The 11,689-nt window shown below is 40.4% G+C and overlaps 1 protein-coding gene across 1 annotated transcript; it reads right to left on the reverse strand.

The window, feature by feature from the left end:
- Window positions 1–6,669: 6,669 nt before the first annotated feature.
- Window positions 6,670–7,617, reverse strand: LOC103681210 (olfactory receptor 52R1-like). Its single transcript, XM_008710741.2, has one exon. The coding sequence runs from the start codon at window positions 7,612–7,614 to the stop codon at window positions 6,670–6,672; it is 945 nt and encodes a 314-aa protein (XP_008708963.1). The 5' UTR covers window positions 7,615–7,617.
- Between the last annotated feature and the right edge of the window lie 4,072 nt (window positions 7,618–11,689).

Consider the following 11,689-nt stretch of genomic DNA (forward strand, 5'->3'; position numbering starts at 1 on the left):
TTTTATTTTATTTTATTTTATTTTATTTTATTTTATTTTATTTTATTTGAGAGAGAGAGAGAGAAAGCACGGGCAGGGAGAGGGGACAAGGGAGAGGGAGAAACAGACTGCCTGCTGAGAAGGGAGCCCGAAATGGGACTTATCCCAGGGTCCTTGGATTATAATCTGAGCTAAAGGCAGATGCTTAAACTACTGAGCCACTCAGGTGCCCCTGTCCCATTTATTTTAAACTCAAATACAGAAGAGATCTTTACTAATGCATCTTAAAACCTCTTCCAGTTTCCTCAGTTAGGAGACAGTGGTAGGAAAATTGCAACAATGACACAAGAAAAAAAACAAAAAGGGAACATACCTTGATTCCCTAAGTCAGTTGGTGATATCACCACTCACCAGTTTCCCAAAATAAAAGCCCCACAATTAACCTCACTTCACATATAATGTCCAAATAGTTTTTCTACTTTCAACAAGAAGGACTGAGCACACACTATAGTCTTATCTCCTTCACTCAGTCAAATGCCCAAAAAAGTTAGAACTGAAATTCTAGTCAAAAGGACTATGAAATTGTGGTATGGGGTAAAGAAAAACAAAAACATGCTAAGTTATGTTCGTAGGGGAATAATGTAGATATAAATTAAATCTAAACACTTATTACAAAATTCTCAATGTATATATGCTAAAAATATCAAGTTAAATATTTTCAAATTAAATGTTAAACTTTCAAAGTATAAGGGAAAGTAAATGAAACAAAGGTCTTAATCAATCAAACAGAAAGCATTAAGAAAGGAATGAAGAGGGGCGCCTGGGTGGCTCAGTTGGTTAAGCACCTGAATCTTGAGTTTGGCTCAGGTCACAATCTCAGTCAGGGTTGTGGGATGGAGTCCCATGTAGGCTCTGAGCTGGGCGTGGAGCCTGCTTAAGATTTTTCTCTCCCTCTGCCTTGCCCCTCTCCCCCCTCTTAAATAAATAGAATGAATAGGAGCAGATACTCAATTGTAGCGTGATTGAGTGAGGGGGTTGAAAAACCCTCCTCTGAAAAGAAACTGCAAAACTGGTAAATCTCTCAATAACACCATGTTAATACCCTGAAAGCCATCAGAAACATCAGCCCGTTCATGAAAACTATAGAACTTTGGGAAATAACTCCCACGTTATTGGCATTGTGGCTGGGGCTGCCCTCGTTATCCCCACTGCCTCCAGTCCTGTCAGCAGTGGTAACACAGGGACAGCTGACAGCTTTGTTCCACTGCCTGAGCTGGCTTCTTTGATTTGGAGCTTGTAGGTCAGTGTGGTGATGTTGGTGGCAGGCCAGTGGGGAGGCCCAAGGCTCTACTAGCTTGAGGTTGTGGCCGTCTTTGGGGTGAGCCATGGATCAGCGGACTAGCTGGGTATTTCATAGGGAGTTCTAGTGAACTGGCAGATGGATTTCCAGCCATAACATCAGTTACAAAGTAAAGGACTAAACACTCCTCACAAAAAGTAGACACTGTTAGGATAAAGACAGCAAGGAATAACTATACTCTGCACATTGGAGTCATACTGTAGATGCTAAAGTATATAAGTTGAAAGTAAAAAGATGGGAAAACATATACCATACAAACAACAACTATAAGATAGCTAGAGTGGCTATACCAGTATTGATGAATAAGTCTTCAAGACAGGAAATATTATGAGACAAAGATATTTCATAGTGAAATGAGGAGAAATATCAGAAAGATAGACATGTATAAATGCACATGGAATAACACTAGATTCCTAAAGTACATGAAAGAAAACTGACAAAATTGAAAGAAGAAATAAATGATTCAACAGTATTAGTTGGAGATTTTGATATCCCATTCTCATTAATTAGACAATTAGACAGAAAAACAGCAAAGAAACAGAAATCTTGAACATTATGAATCAAAAATGTCATTTATATCAGGAAGCCGACATCCCTAAGGTCCCTATAAAACAAGTGCACACTGCCTGTGTCCTGGTCAATAACTTGGGCTCTGGGCATCCCCACAACCTCTCCTCATCAGAATGAGTAGAAGGAAAAATCCCCCCCCCCCAGCAAAGAAAAGATAATGAGTCTGTGGCCTCTGCCACAGAATTGATGGATATGGATATAACCAAATTGTCAGAAATGGAGTTCAGAGTAATGATGGTCAAGATGATGGGTAGGCTTGAAAAAACTATTAATGAAAATATTAACGAGAATATAGAATCTCTAAGGGCAGAAATGAGAGCGAGTCTGGCAGAAATTAAAAATGCTATGAATCAAATGCAGTCTAAACTAGACACTCTGACAGCCAGGGTAAATGAGGCAGAAGGATGAATTAGTGAATTGGAGGATGGGATGGTAGAAGAGAAAGTTAAAACAGAAACTTGCCTCAAAAAAATCCAATCTCAAGAATGTAGATTACGGGAGATTACTGACTCAATGAAACGTTCCAATGTCAGAATCATTGGCATCCCAAGGGGGTGGAGAAAGAGAGAGGTCTAGAAGAGATATTTGAACAAATTGTAGCTGAGAACTTCCCTAATCTGGCAAAGGAAGCAAGCATTCGTGTCCAGGAAGCAGAGAGGACCCCTCCCAAGGTCAATGAGAACAGACCTACACCACGTCACATCATAGTGCAATTTGCAAATATTAGATCCAAGGATACAGTATTGAAAGTGGCCAGGGGAAGAAAATCCTTACATAGAGATGGAAAAATATCAGAATAACATCAGACCTGTCTACAGAGACCTGGCAAGCTAGGAAGGGTTGGCAGGGTATTTTCAAAGCTCTATCTGAGAAGAAATGCAGCCAATAATCCTTTATCCAGCAAGGCTGTCACTCAGAATTGATGGAGAGATAAGGACTTTCCAGGATCGGCAGAAACTGAAGGAATTCGTAACCACCAAACCAGACCTACAGGAGATATTAAGGGGGGTTCTATAAAAGTAAAAAGGCCCCAAGAGTGATACAGAACAGAAATTTACAATCTATAGAAACAATACTTCACAGGCAACATGAAATCATTAAAATCACATCTCTCCATAATCACTCTCAATGTGAATGGCCTAAATGCTCCCATAAAATGCCACAGGGTTGCGGATTGGATAATAAGACATGACCCATCCATTTGCTGTCTACAAGAGACTCATCTTGTACCTAAAGATGCATCCAGACTGAAAGTGAAGGGATGGAAAACCATTTTTCATGCCAATGGATCTCAAAAGAAAGCTGGGGTAGCAATTCTCATATCAGACAGATTAGATGTTAAGGATACTTCTAAGCAGGACAGAGCTGCATGGCTTAAGGAATGAGTTTTCCTTTTGGAACTGAGAGTGTAGGTATCCAGTGTGCTTTTTTGCTCATTTCTTACTGACTAGGTCCTCTGATTGCCAGTCTCTCTTGTTCTCCATGCTATTCCCATCCTCTTACAGAATGTTTAGAGCAACATAATCACCCAATTGGTATTTATTGACTCAAAATTTGAAATATTCCAAATAGTTTATATTTGTTAATAAAAAGAAATAAATGGGGGATGAATTGTTTTTCATATATCAAATTTATCTTCTTTGACAAACAACATCCTTCAGGGTTTCCATGGGAATAATGAAATGAGGCCTTGGACTGAAAAGTCTGGTGTCCCATTTGGCAGGATGGAGGCCATAATGGACCTGCACATGCCATCCTGTGGTCAGCAGTGGAATTGTTGTGATGGTCATACCAGCCCCATATAATCATTTAAGCATTCATTCCTGTAAGTAGTTTTTTGGAGTAGCCTGGTTTGGGGATAGAATAGTGAATACCTGTGCTATACTTTTATGGAAGTTATATTCCAGACAGAGGAACAGATGGTGAATAAGTAATTTAAATAATTACACATTGTGTTAAGGGAGGGAGGAAATCAAATATTTGTGTTGAAAGAAAATTACAGGGAGTAAGAACTAGTTGACATACATAAGTTAAGAAACATCTCACTGATAAGGAGGGTATTAGGTGAGACCTAAGGGTTGTTGAGAGGAGCGTAGAATGTTCTAGAAAATAACAACTGTGGGAAATGGGAAGATATAGAGCAAAGCTCTAGACAGATAAGAAGTGGATATGTTTGGAAGTAGGCTAGAAGGGCTGAAGCAAAGGAAAACGGTAACAGTTGGTATGGTAATACCTGAATGGGTATGTTGAAAAAATAGAGTACACTGCTCAGAATTAGCAGGAAATGACCTACTTATCATACATGCAACGTACGGCTGAATTTGAAAAACTTTATACTGAATGAAAGACACGGGACTCAAAAGAATGTATTATTTATTCTTTTATTTACAAAAGCGGCAGTAAGAGAAAAATTAATCTATAGTGAAAGACATCAACTCAGGGTTTTCCTGGCTGGGGTGGAGAGGGGTGATTGAGTCCAGAGAGGCAAAAAGGTACCTTTATGAAGTGAGGGAAATGTTCTGTGTCTGAATCGGGCTGGTAGCTACAGAGGCATGCATGTGTCAGAACTCTTTAAAGTATGGGTTAAAATATTTACATTTTATTGTCACAAGTTAAACAGCAACAAAGCTGATTTTAAAAAGAAAAAAGAGGGACTCACAGTCATTAACTGATTTGCTGAGAACAGGATCAGGATCCCTTTGCATCTCTAATATTTGGAAATCTTGAAAATGCTCCTTCAGAGTAGCCATTCATTTCTGGGGACACTTTTAGGCTCCTCTAGCTGTTTCTCCTGGGAGAAGCAAACATGTTCCTGATTAACTCTTCAAGCACCTTCATCTGATGTTTGTTTTAGTAACATAAGTCCTTTAGTTCTAGAATCTTCTCCACTGTTGTTTTTGAGAGGAGAGTGGTGAAGGAGGATAAATACACAGATGCAGTAATTGTGATAGATGATTTTACTTTGTTTGTGGTGATGCTATCATGTGTGTATGCGTATGTCCAAAGTCACCAAAATGCATACATCAACATATGCACCTTTTTGTGTAAGTACGCCACAAGAAAGTTGAAAAAATCATAACAAATATAGTTTTCTAAAACAGCTTAACATTTTAATTGAAAATGAAATTAAATATTGAGAAATCCTCAGATTTCTAGTGAATTTCTCATTACCGTTAACAATACAATATAACTATCTTCAGAAGAGAATCTCCTTTTCATTTTTTCCCAAAACTTCTTCATTGTGCAATCCATTGTCATCAGGGAACAGGCAATTTCTGGAAGGAAAAACCAACACTCAGCCTACCAAATGCTCCCTGTTACCAGTCTCAAAATATTGTGATTCTGGCAGCAATTTTCATGGAGATTTTCAAGCTTTTCTGGAACTTGCTGTATTCTGGAGCCTTCATCTTCTCTGCTTGCCTACTCCATTTCCCTAGGCTTTGGCACTGAATTAACCTTTTTTTGTACACTTCTGTTCATGTCTGAATTATTTTTTTCCCATACTAAAATTACTTCCTCAATGAAGGATAAGTTTTAAAAATATATGAAAGTGCAAAAAGAAAATTAAAATACCACAAGTCTCAGTATTGAGTTGGAATTTATTAGCATTTAGATGTAGTCCCAGAATCTTTTTCTATGCCTATGTATCTCTTTTTAGAATTGGTATCATCCTTATGGACAGATGTTTTTTTTCTTTTTTTTAAATATTATATCTTGATCATTTTTCACATCTTTACATGTGTTTTGCAAATACACTAGTTAAATGATACTTAATATTCAATTGCTCATTCTTCATATAGATCAAGACATGTATTTTCCTGTTTTGGGTTGTATAAATAATGAATCTATACATGTCTTTGTACTTTTCCCCCACAAATTCTATTTTAATAAAGAGATTCCAAGATGGAAAATTACATGTACTTTATAATACATTTCAATGGAAAGTTCTAATGTCCTTTTAAACAAGGTATAGCAACTTAGACTTGTTCTGGCAGGGTAAAAATCATTTTCAACTTAGTGGTCTGTGGAAGATGGCATTCTGTTTAAATCTTCACTGATTTGAATTGTGGACATATTTTTTACTGTTTCATCATGATGAGAAATATTAGTCAACTCAGGATTTATGATCAGTCACATCTCTCAGAGATCTCTTGTTCTGGGCATTTTGAAAATTGTTCCTTTCACTCTGGAGGGTTGCTAACCTCTGGGCCTTTTGTTCACAGACGTGACTTTTTTATTATGTTAAGTTAATCAGCATATAGTACATCATAAGTTTTCGTTGTAGTGTTCAACGATTCATTAGTTCCATATAACACCCAGTGCTCATTGCAACATGTGTACTCCTTAATACCCAACACCTGGTTACCCCATCCACTCTCCCCCTCCCTTCTGTAACCTTCAGTTCTGTAATGCAGAGTCCAGAGTGTCTCATGGTTGTCTCCCTCTCTGATTCCTTCCTATTCAGTTTTCTCTCCCTTACCCTGTGGTCCTCCACTCTATTCCTTATCTTCTATGTATGAGTGAAACCACATAGTAACTGTCTTTCGATGCTTGACTTATTTTACTTAGCATAATCCACTCCAGTTCCATCCATGTCGATGCAAACGTTGGGTATTCATCCTTTCTGATTGCTGAATAATATTCAATTGTATATATGGACCACATCTTTATCTGTTCATATCACAAGATGACTTTGTGCTAATATGCTATGATCCCAGATCAGTCGAAGTGGGGTTGGTTGTGATCCCATGACCCTTGGCTCACGGATCTTTTCCACAACATCCCTGAATAACCCTGTCCCTGATCTGCTTGGTTCTAACTCCATAGATGATGGGGTTGAGCATGGGAGGTCCCAGTAGATAGAGATTAGCAAACATGATATGTACCACTCGAGGCACATTATGTCCAAAGCGGTGGGTGAGGAAGGTAAAGAGGGCTGGGATATAAAGAGCTAAGATGACACAGATATGGGAAGCACATGTGCCAAAAGCCTTGAGCCGGGCTTCATCAGAGGGCAACCTCAGAACAGTTCTCAGAATCATCACATAGGATATACTGATGACAATGATATCAAAGCTAGCCACAGAGAAAGCCACAAAGAGCCCATACACACGATTGACTCTAGTATCTGCACACACCAGCTTCAGCACAGCCATGTGCTCACAGTATGACTGGGGAATGACGTGGTTGGGGCAGAAGGGCATCCCGGAGACCGTGAAGCAGAAGGGACTCACCCACAGCAACCCTCTTATCATCACAGCTGCTCCCAGTTTACCCACCATAGATGGGGTCAGAATAGTAGAGTGGTGAAGTGGGAAGCAGATAGCCACATAACGGTCCAAGGCCATAGCCATGAGCAGCCCAGACTCCACAGAAGAAAAGGCATGGATGAAGAACACCTGGATGAGGCAGGCATGGTATTCAATCTCATGAGCATGAAACCAGAGTATAGCCAGCATTTTAGGTTGGGTGGAAGAGGAGAGGGTCAGATCAGTGATAGCCAGCATGGCTAGAAAGAGGTACATGGGCTCATGCAGAGTGTGGTCAGTTCGGACTACATGAAGGACAATGATATTGCCAACTATAGCCACAAGATACATGGCACAGAGAGGAAAGGCAATCCAAAAGTGGTAATTCTCAAGTCCTGGGATCCCAAGTAGGATGAAGAATAGAGGATGTGAAGAGGTATTTCCTGAGGCCAGCATCACAGAATGGTTACTTGTTCTCCATTGTAATCTACTCTCTGTAGGTGATAATAATCAAATAAGTAATTATTACTATTTTTTAGATTTTGAAGGGTTCAACTGAATAATAGGGCAATTGGGCTTAACAGTAAACTGGAAGAATTTCAACTGTTTTAATAAATAGATTTTTGCACATAAAGTGATGCTACTCTTTATTTCTCATTCATATTTATGTCATTCAAAATGGAATCAAAGCATACTAGCTGCAAGTGTGATTTTTGTTGAAGAATCAATATTTTCCTTGAAAGTAGAATCTGCTAAGGGAAAACTATCCTGACAAATAATGTCAGTAATAGTCATTCTTGCCCTCCTATCCTTCAGAACTAACTGACTTGTTTAACCTTTCCCATAGGTTCTTTCCAGCCCTTCGTTTAAGCCACTTGGGCAGCTTTTCAGGGTAGGAAGCCAGTTTGGAAAACACTTTGGCTTAAAGGCTCATAGCAAGGTATGTAGTGATGTTGCGTTAGCTTTGCCTCTAGGAGTAACAGGAGAATTTGGGCTGGAGGATAACGGACTGATGATTGTACACCTGTAATTAAACCTATTATCTTTAGTGTATGTCCTCTAGATTAGAGTCCAGCAAACTTTTTAGTGTAACAGGTCAGATTATACATATTTTAGGCTTTGTGGGCTATACATCCTCCTGTTGCACTACTCAGTTTCGCCCCTGTAACCTGAGAGCAGCCACAGTCAATACAGAAATGTGTGAGTGTGGCTGAATGCCAATACAATTATGTTTATAATAACAGTCTGGAAGCTGGATTTGGTCTGCAGGCGATAGTTTTCTAAATCCTGTCCTGATGGTAAATTTTCATGAGGTGAACCCTGTACAGTGCACCATGCCTAGCACCTCTGTGCTTGGCACAGTATAGGGGTTTAATAAACATTTGCTGGAGCAAATAACAAATAAATGACGTTGTTCAGTGGCAATGGACTTTTTAACTGCTTAGCCATGTCTTAAAATCGTTGGAGAAACCTTGTAGACACTACTTTGGCACCATGGCCACAAGAGAGTTATTCATAATTCTCATGCTAGAGTCTGCTGTGCTGGCCCGTGAAAGACCTGAATGCCCTCCTCTGCCTATACTTGCTTTACATGGTCGATCTTGTTGGATCCCTCTGGTGACTGTCACCTCCCTAGGAGTCCATGACACAGAAGCTTACCTGGTTCTTAAAGGCACCTTTCCACTATTTCATCTCAGTTGACCTGAATCTTTGTTTGAGTCTCCTCCATAAGAGAAGCACCAGATAAAAGGAGTATCTTTTCAAATCTCCCATAACAAATCACCTGTTGGGACTAACAAGTGTTTCATTCAACCAGACCTAATGGTTCCTAAAAAGGGTTTCTTCGAGATCCCAAATAGACCTGACCTCTTTCTGATTTTCCCTAGCATTATAACATTATGAGAGATATGGAGCTCAGACTTTACAAATCTTGCTCTACATTGGAGGCTTTCCTATCCTACCTTGGTAATAGCTACAGGTTCGCTCAAATCAAATACTCCTATCCAGGTTGCAGTGAAAATTCAGACACACACATTATCTGGGGTCGAGGGCTCTAGTTTTATCTGCTCCTGCCCGGCCTGTTCTTCCAGTTATATGTGCTGTTTGAACCGGAGTCTTCCTCTCTCCCTCCCTTCTGCCTCCTGTATGTCACCCTCCATTTTTGAGGACATGGTCACTGAGGCTCACGGGCACCTGGAAAACATGCTGAGACCATCTTCATTCTTGCACTGGGTACTGGTGAAGATTCCTGCTAAACCTGTCATTTCTCAACGTGCACAATAATCTCTTCAATTAATTGTGGAAGAGGTTGCATTTTTGTAAATATAACACCATAAGCATTTACATTTAATTGTTTTTAACTCTCACAAGTTTCTGCCCATGAGCCTTAATGAGAAACTCACCTGTTCTCCATACTCCTTGCCTTTCTTCCCCTCAGACTTACGCACTCGGCCAGTGCAGAGTGAAGGCTCCCAGTCATGTGGAGTGGACAGGGAGTGTACCAATCTTGGCTCATTTTGTGAAGTGTGTGAGTTTTTCAATCCTATTTCTGAGGCAGGCACATGTTGTCAACTTGCTGCTGGGTGGAGGGAGGGATATGTGCAACCCTCAAGTGTCGGAAAAGAAGAACAATTTCCCTTCTTGCCCAACATTCCTTCCCCCTTACACTGCTTTTAAGTATGTCGTCCCTGCTGTCTATGGCCTAGACCTCTAGTGAGCCTACTGCTTACTGACAGAAAGAATTAAGTCATCTTTTTCAACATTATCACTGGGGTGATCACACACTGAACTTCAGAGTCGATTTTTCTCTTCTGTAAATGTATAATCTAACTTGTGAGAACTTGGCATAGCTTTTGGTTCAGAAAATATGGTTAAAAGAATGATATTTTCAGCATGCCTGGGTGGCTCAGTCGGTTAAGTGCCTGCCTTCTGCTCAGGTCACAGTCCCAGGGTCCTGGGATCAAGTATCGCATCAGGCTTCTTGCTAAATGGGGAGCCTGCTTCTCCCTCTGTCAGCTGCTCCCCCTGCTTGTGCTCTGTCTCTCTCTCTGACAAATGAATAAATAAAATCTTAAAAAAAAAAAAAAGGAAAGAACACTGTTCTCACACTGATGGAGCTCAGCTTTCATCTGTGAGTGTGGGTTTGAATCCATGCTGGTACCACTGGCTCTGTTGGTCTTCAATTACTCCACCATTACGTGGAGATAGTTACGTCTATCAGGTTAGCTGTGTTGCTCAGGCCTGAGGGTAAAGGAAAAAATGCGCTGAGAGCTTGCTAAGGAATAGTTGCAGGGACATTTAGACCATTTTCTCACTTTGGGGTGTCTAAAACCCAGGCTTAGAGCAATAATGCTGGAGCAGGGTAGGATTCAGATCCAGTGTCCATCATGGAGGGATTGTGTGGACGCAGCCTTCCTACTTTTCTAGAATTTCCATGGAAGACACAGTGTAAGCAGTGAATCTTCTCCCCATCTCTGAAGGAAATCCAGCAGTCAGGGATCTCTGGACCTGGAGCCCCCGGTGAGTCAGGCCATTCTGCGCAGTGTAACTTGCCTTGTCTTCCAGCTTCTTAGAGCCTCTGTGAGTCCCACTCTTCTCTGGGAAACACAGAGATGACTAGGGTACAAGCAAACCACTGACCTTGAGCTCTCCTTCATCTCTGACCATGAGTAGCTCTACGTGGCTCCTGTGATTCAGCTTTTAGCAGAGACTGTAGATTAGTACCTATTTAAAGACCTGTTCAAGTCTGGCCTCTCCCTTTCCCAAGCATGAGTTCTAACCCTCCTGGTAGGCCCCCCTGCCTCAATCTCTGGCTTCCTCTGAGACTAGAGACTAAAGCTGGAAGCATTAACCCCTAACTTTCCTCTCTCCACTGTATACACAATTGCAAAGGCTGGGGAATTGAGGGCATGGGAGTGCATGTGTGTTGTGGAGAATACTCAATTGTGAGTTTATCTGTATGCATGTATTTTTTGTTAGTCCAGAGTACGTTTATTTACCATTGAGATACTTTATATAGTGTGAAAGTGTGTTGATATGTTTGTTGCTGTATTTGAGAGATGTATTAATAGACGTGTGTGTAAGGCCTGGATTTGAATGTGAATGGTATGTGTATAATGTGTTTGTGTAGGTGTGAATAACCATTTGCATTAAGTATGCATATTAATTGGAATAACTTGGCTCTGTGAGTACAAGGGCACTGCATACACTGTGTACATATGCTGAGCTCCAAAGCTGATAGTGTGAAATGCTACATCAGTGTGTAGATAGATGGGTGTGTATAGGCAAAATGTGTGGGTTTGAAGAGGTGCGGACAATCTGTTGGTGCTTTCATATGTACCTAGGTAGCTCTGGTTCCGAGGCACTCCCACTTCTTCTTTTTTTTTTTTTTAATGATTTTTTATTATGTTAGTCACCATACAGTACATCCCCGGTTTCCAATATAAAGTTTGATGATTCATTAGTTGCGTATAACACCCAGTGCACCATGCAATACGTGCCCTCCTTACTACCCATCACCGGTCTATCCCAT

This window comes from Ursus maritimus, unplaced genomic scaffold, assembly GCF_017311325.1.
Source record: "Ursus maritimus isolate PB19 unplaced genomic scaffold, ASM1731132v1 scaffold_16, whole genome shotgun sequence".
Lineage (NCBI taxonomy): Eukaryota > Metazoa > Chordata > Mammalia > Carnivora > Ursidae > Ursus > Ursus maritimus.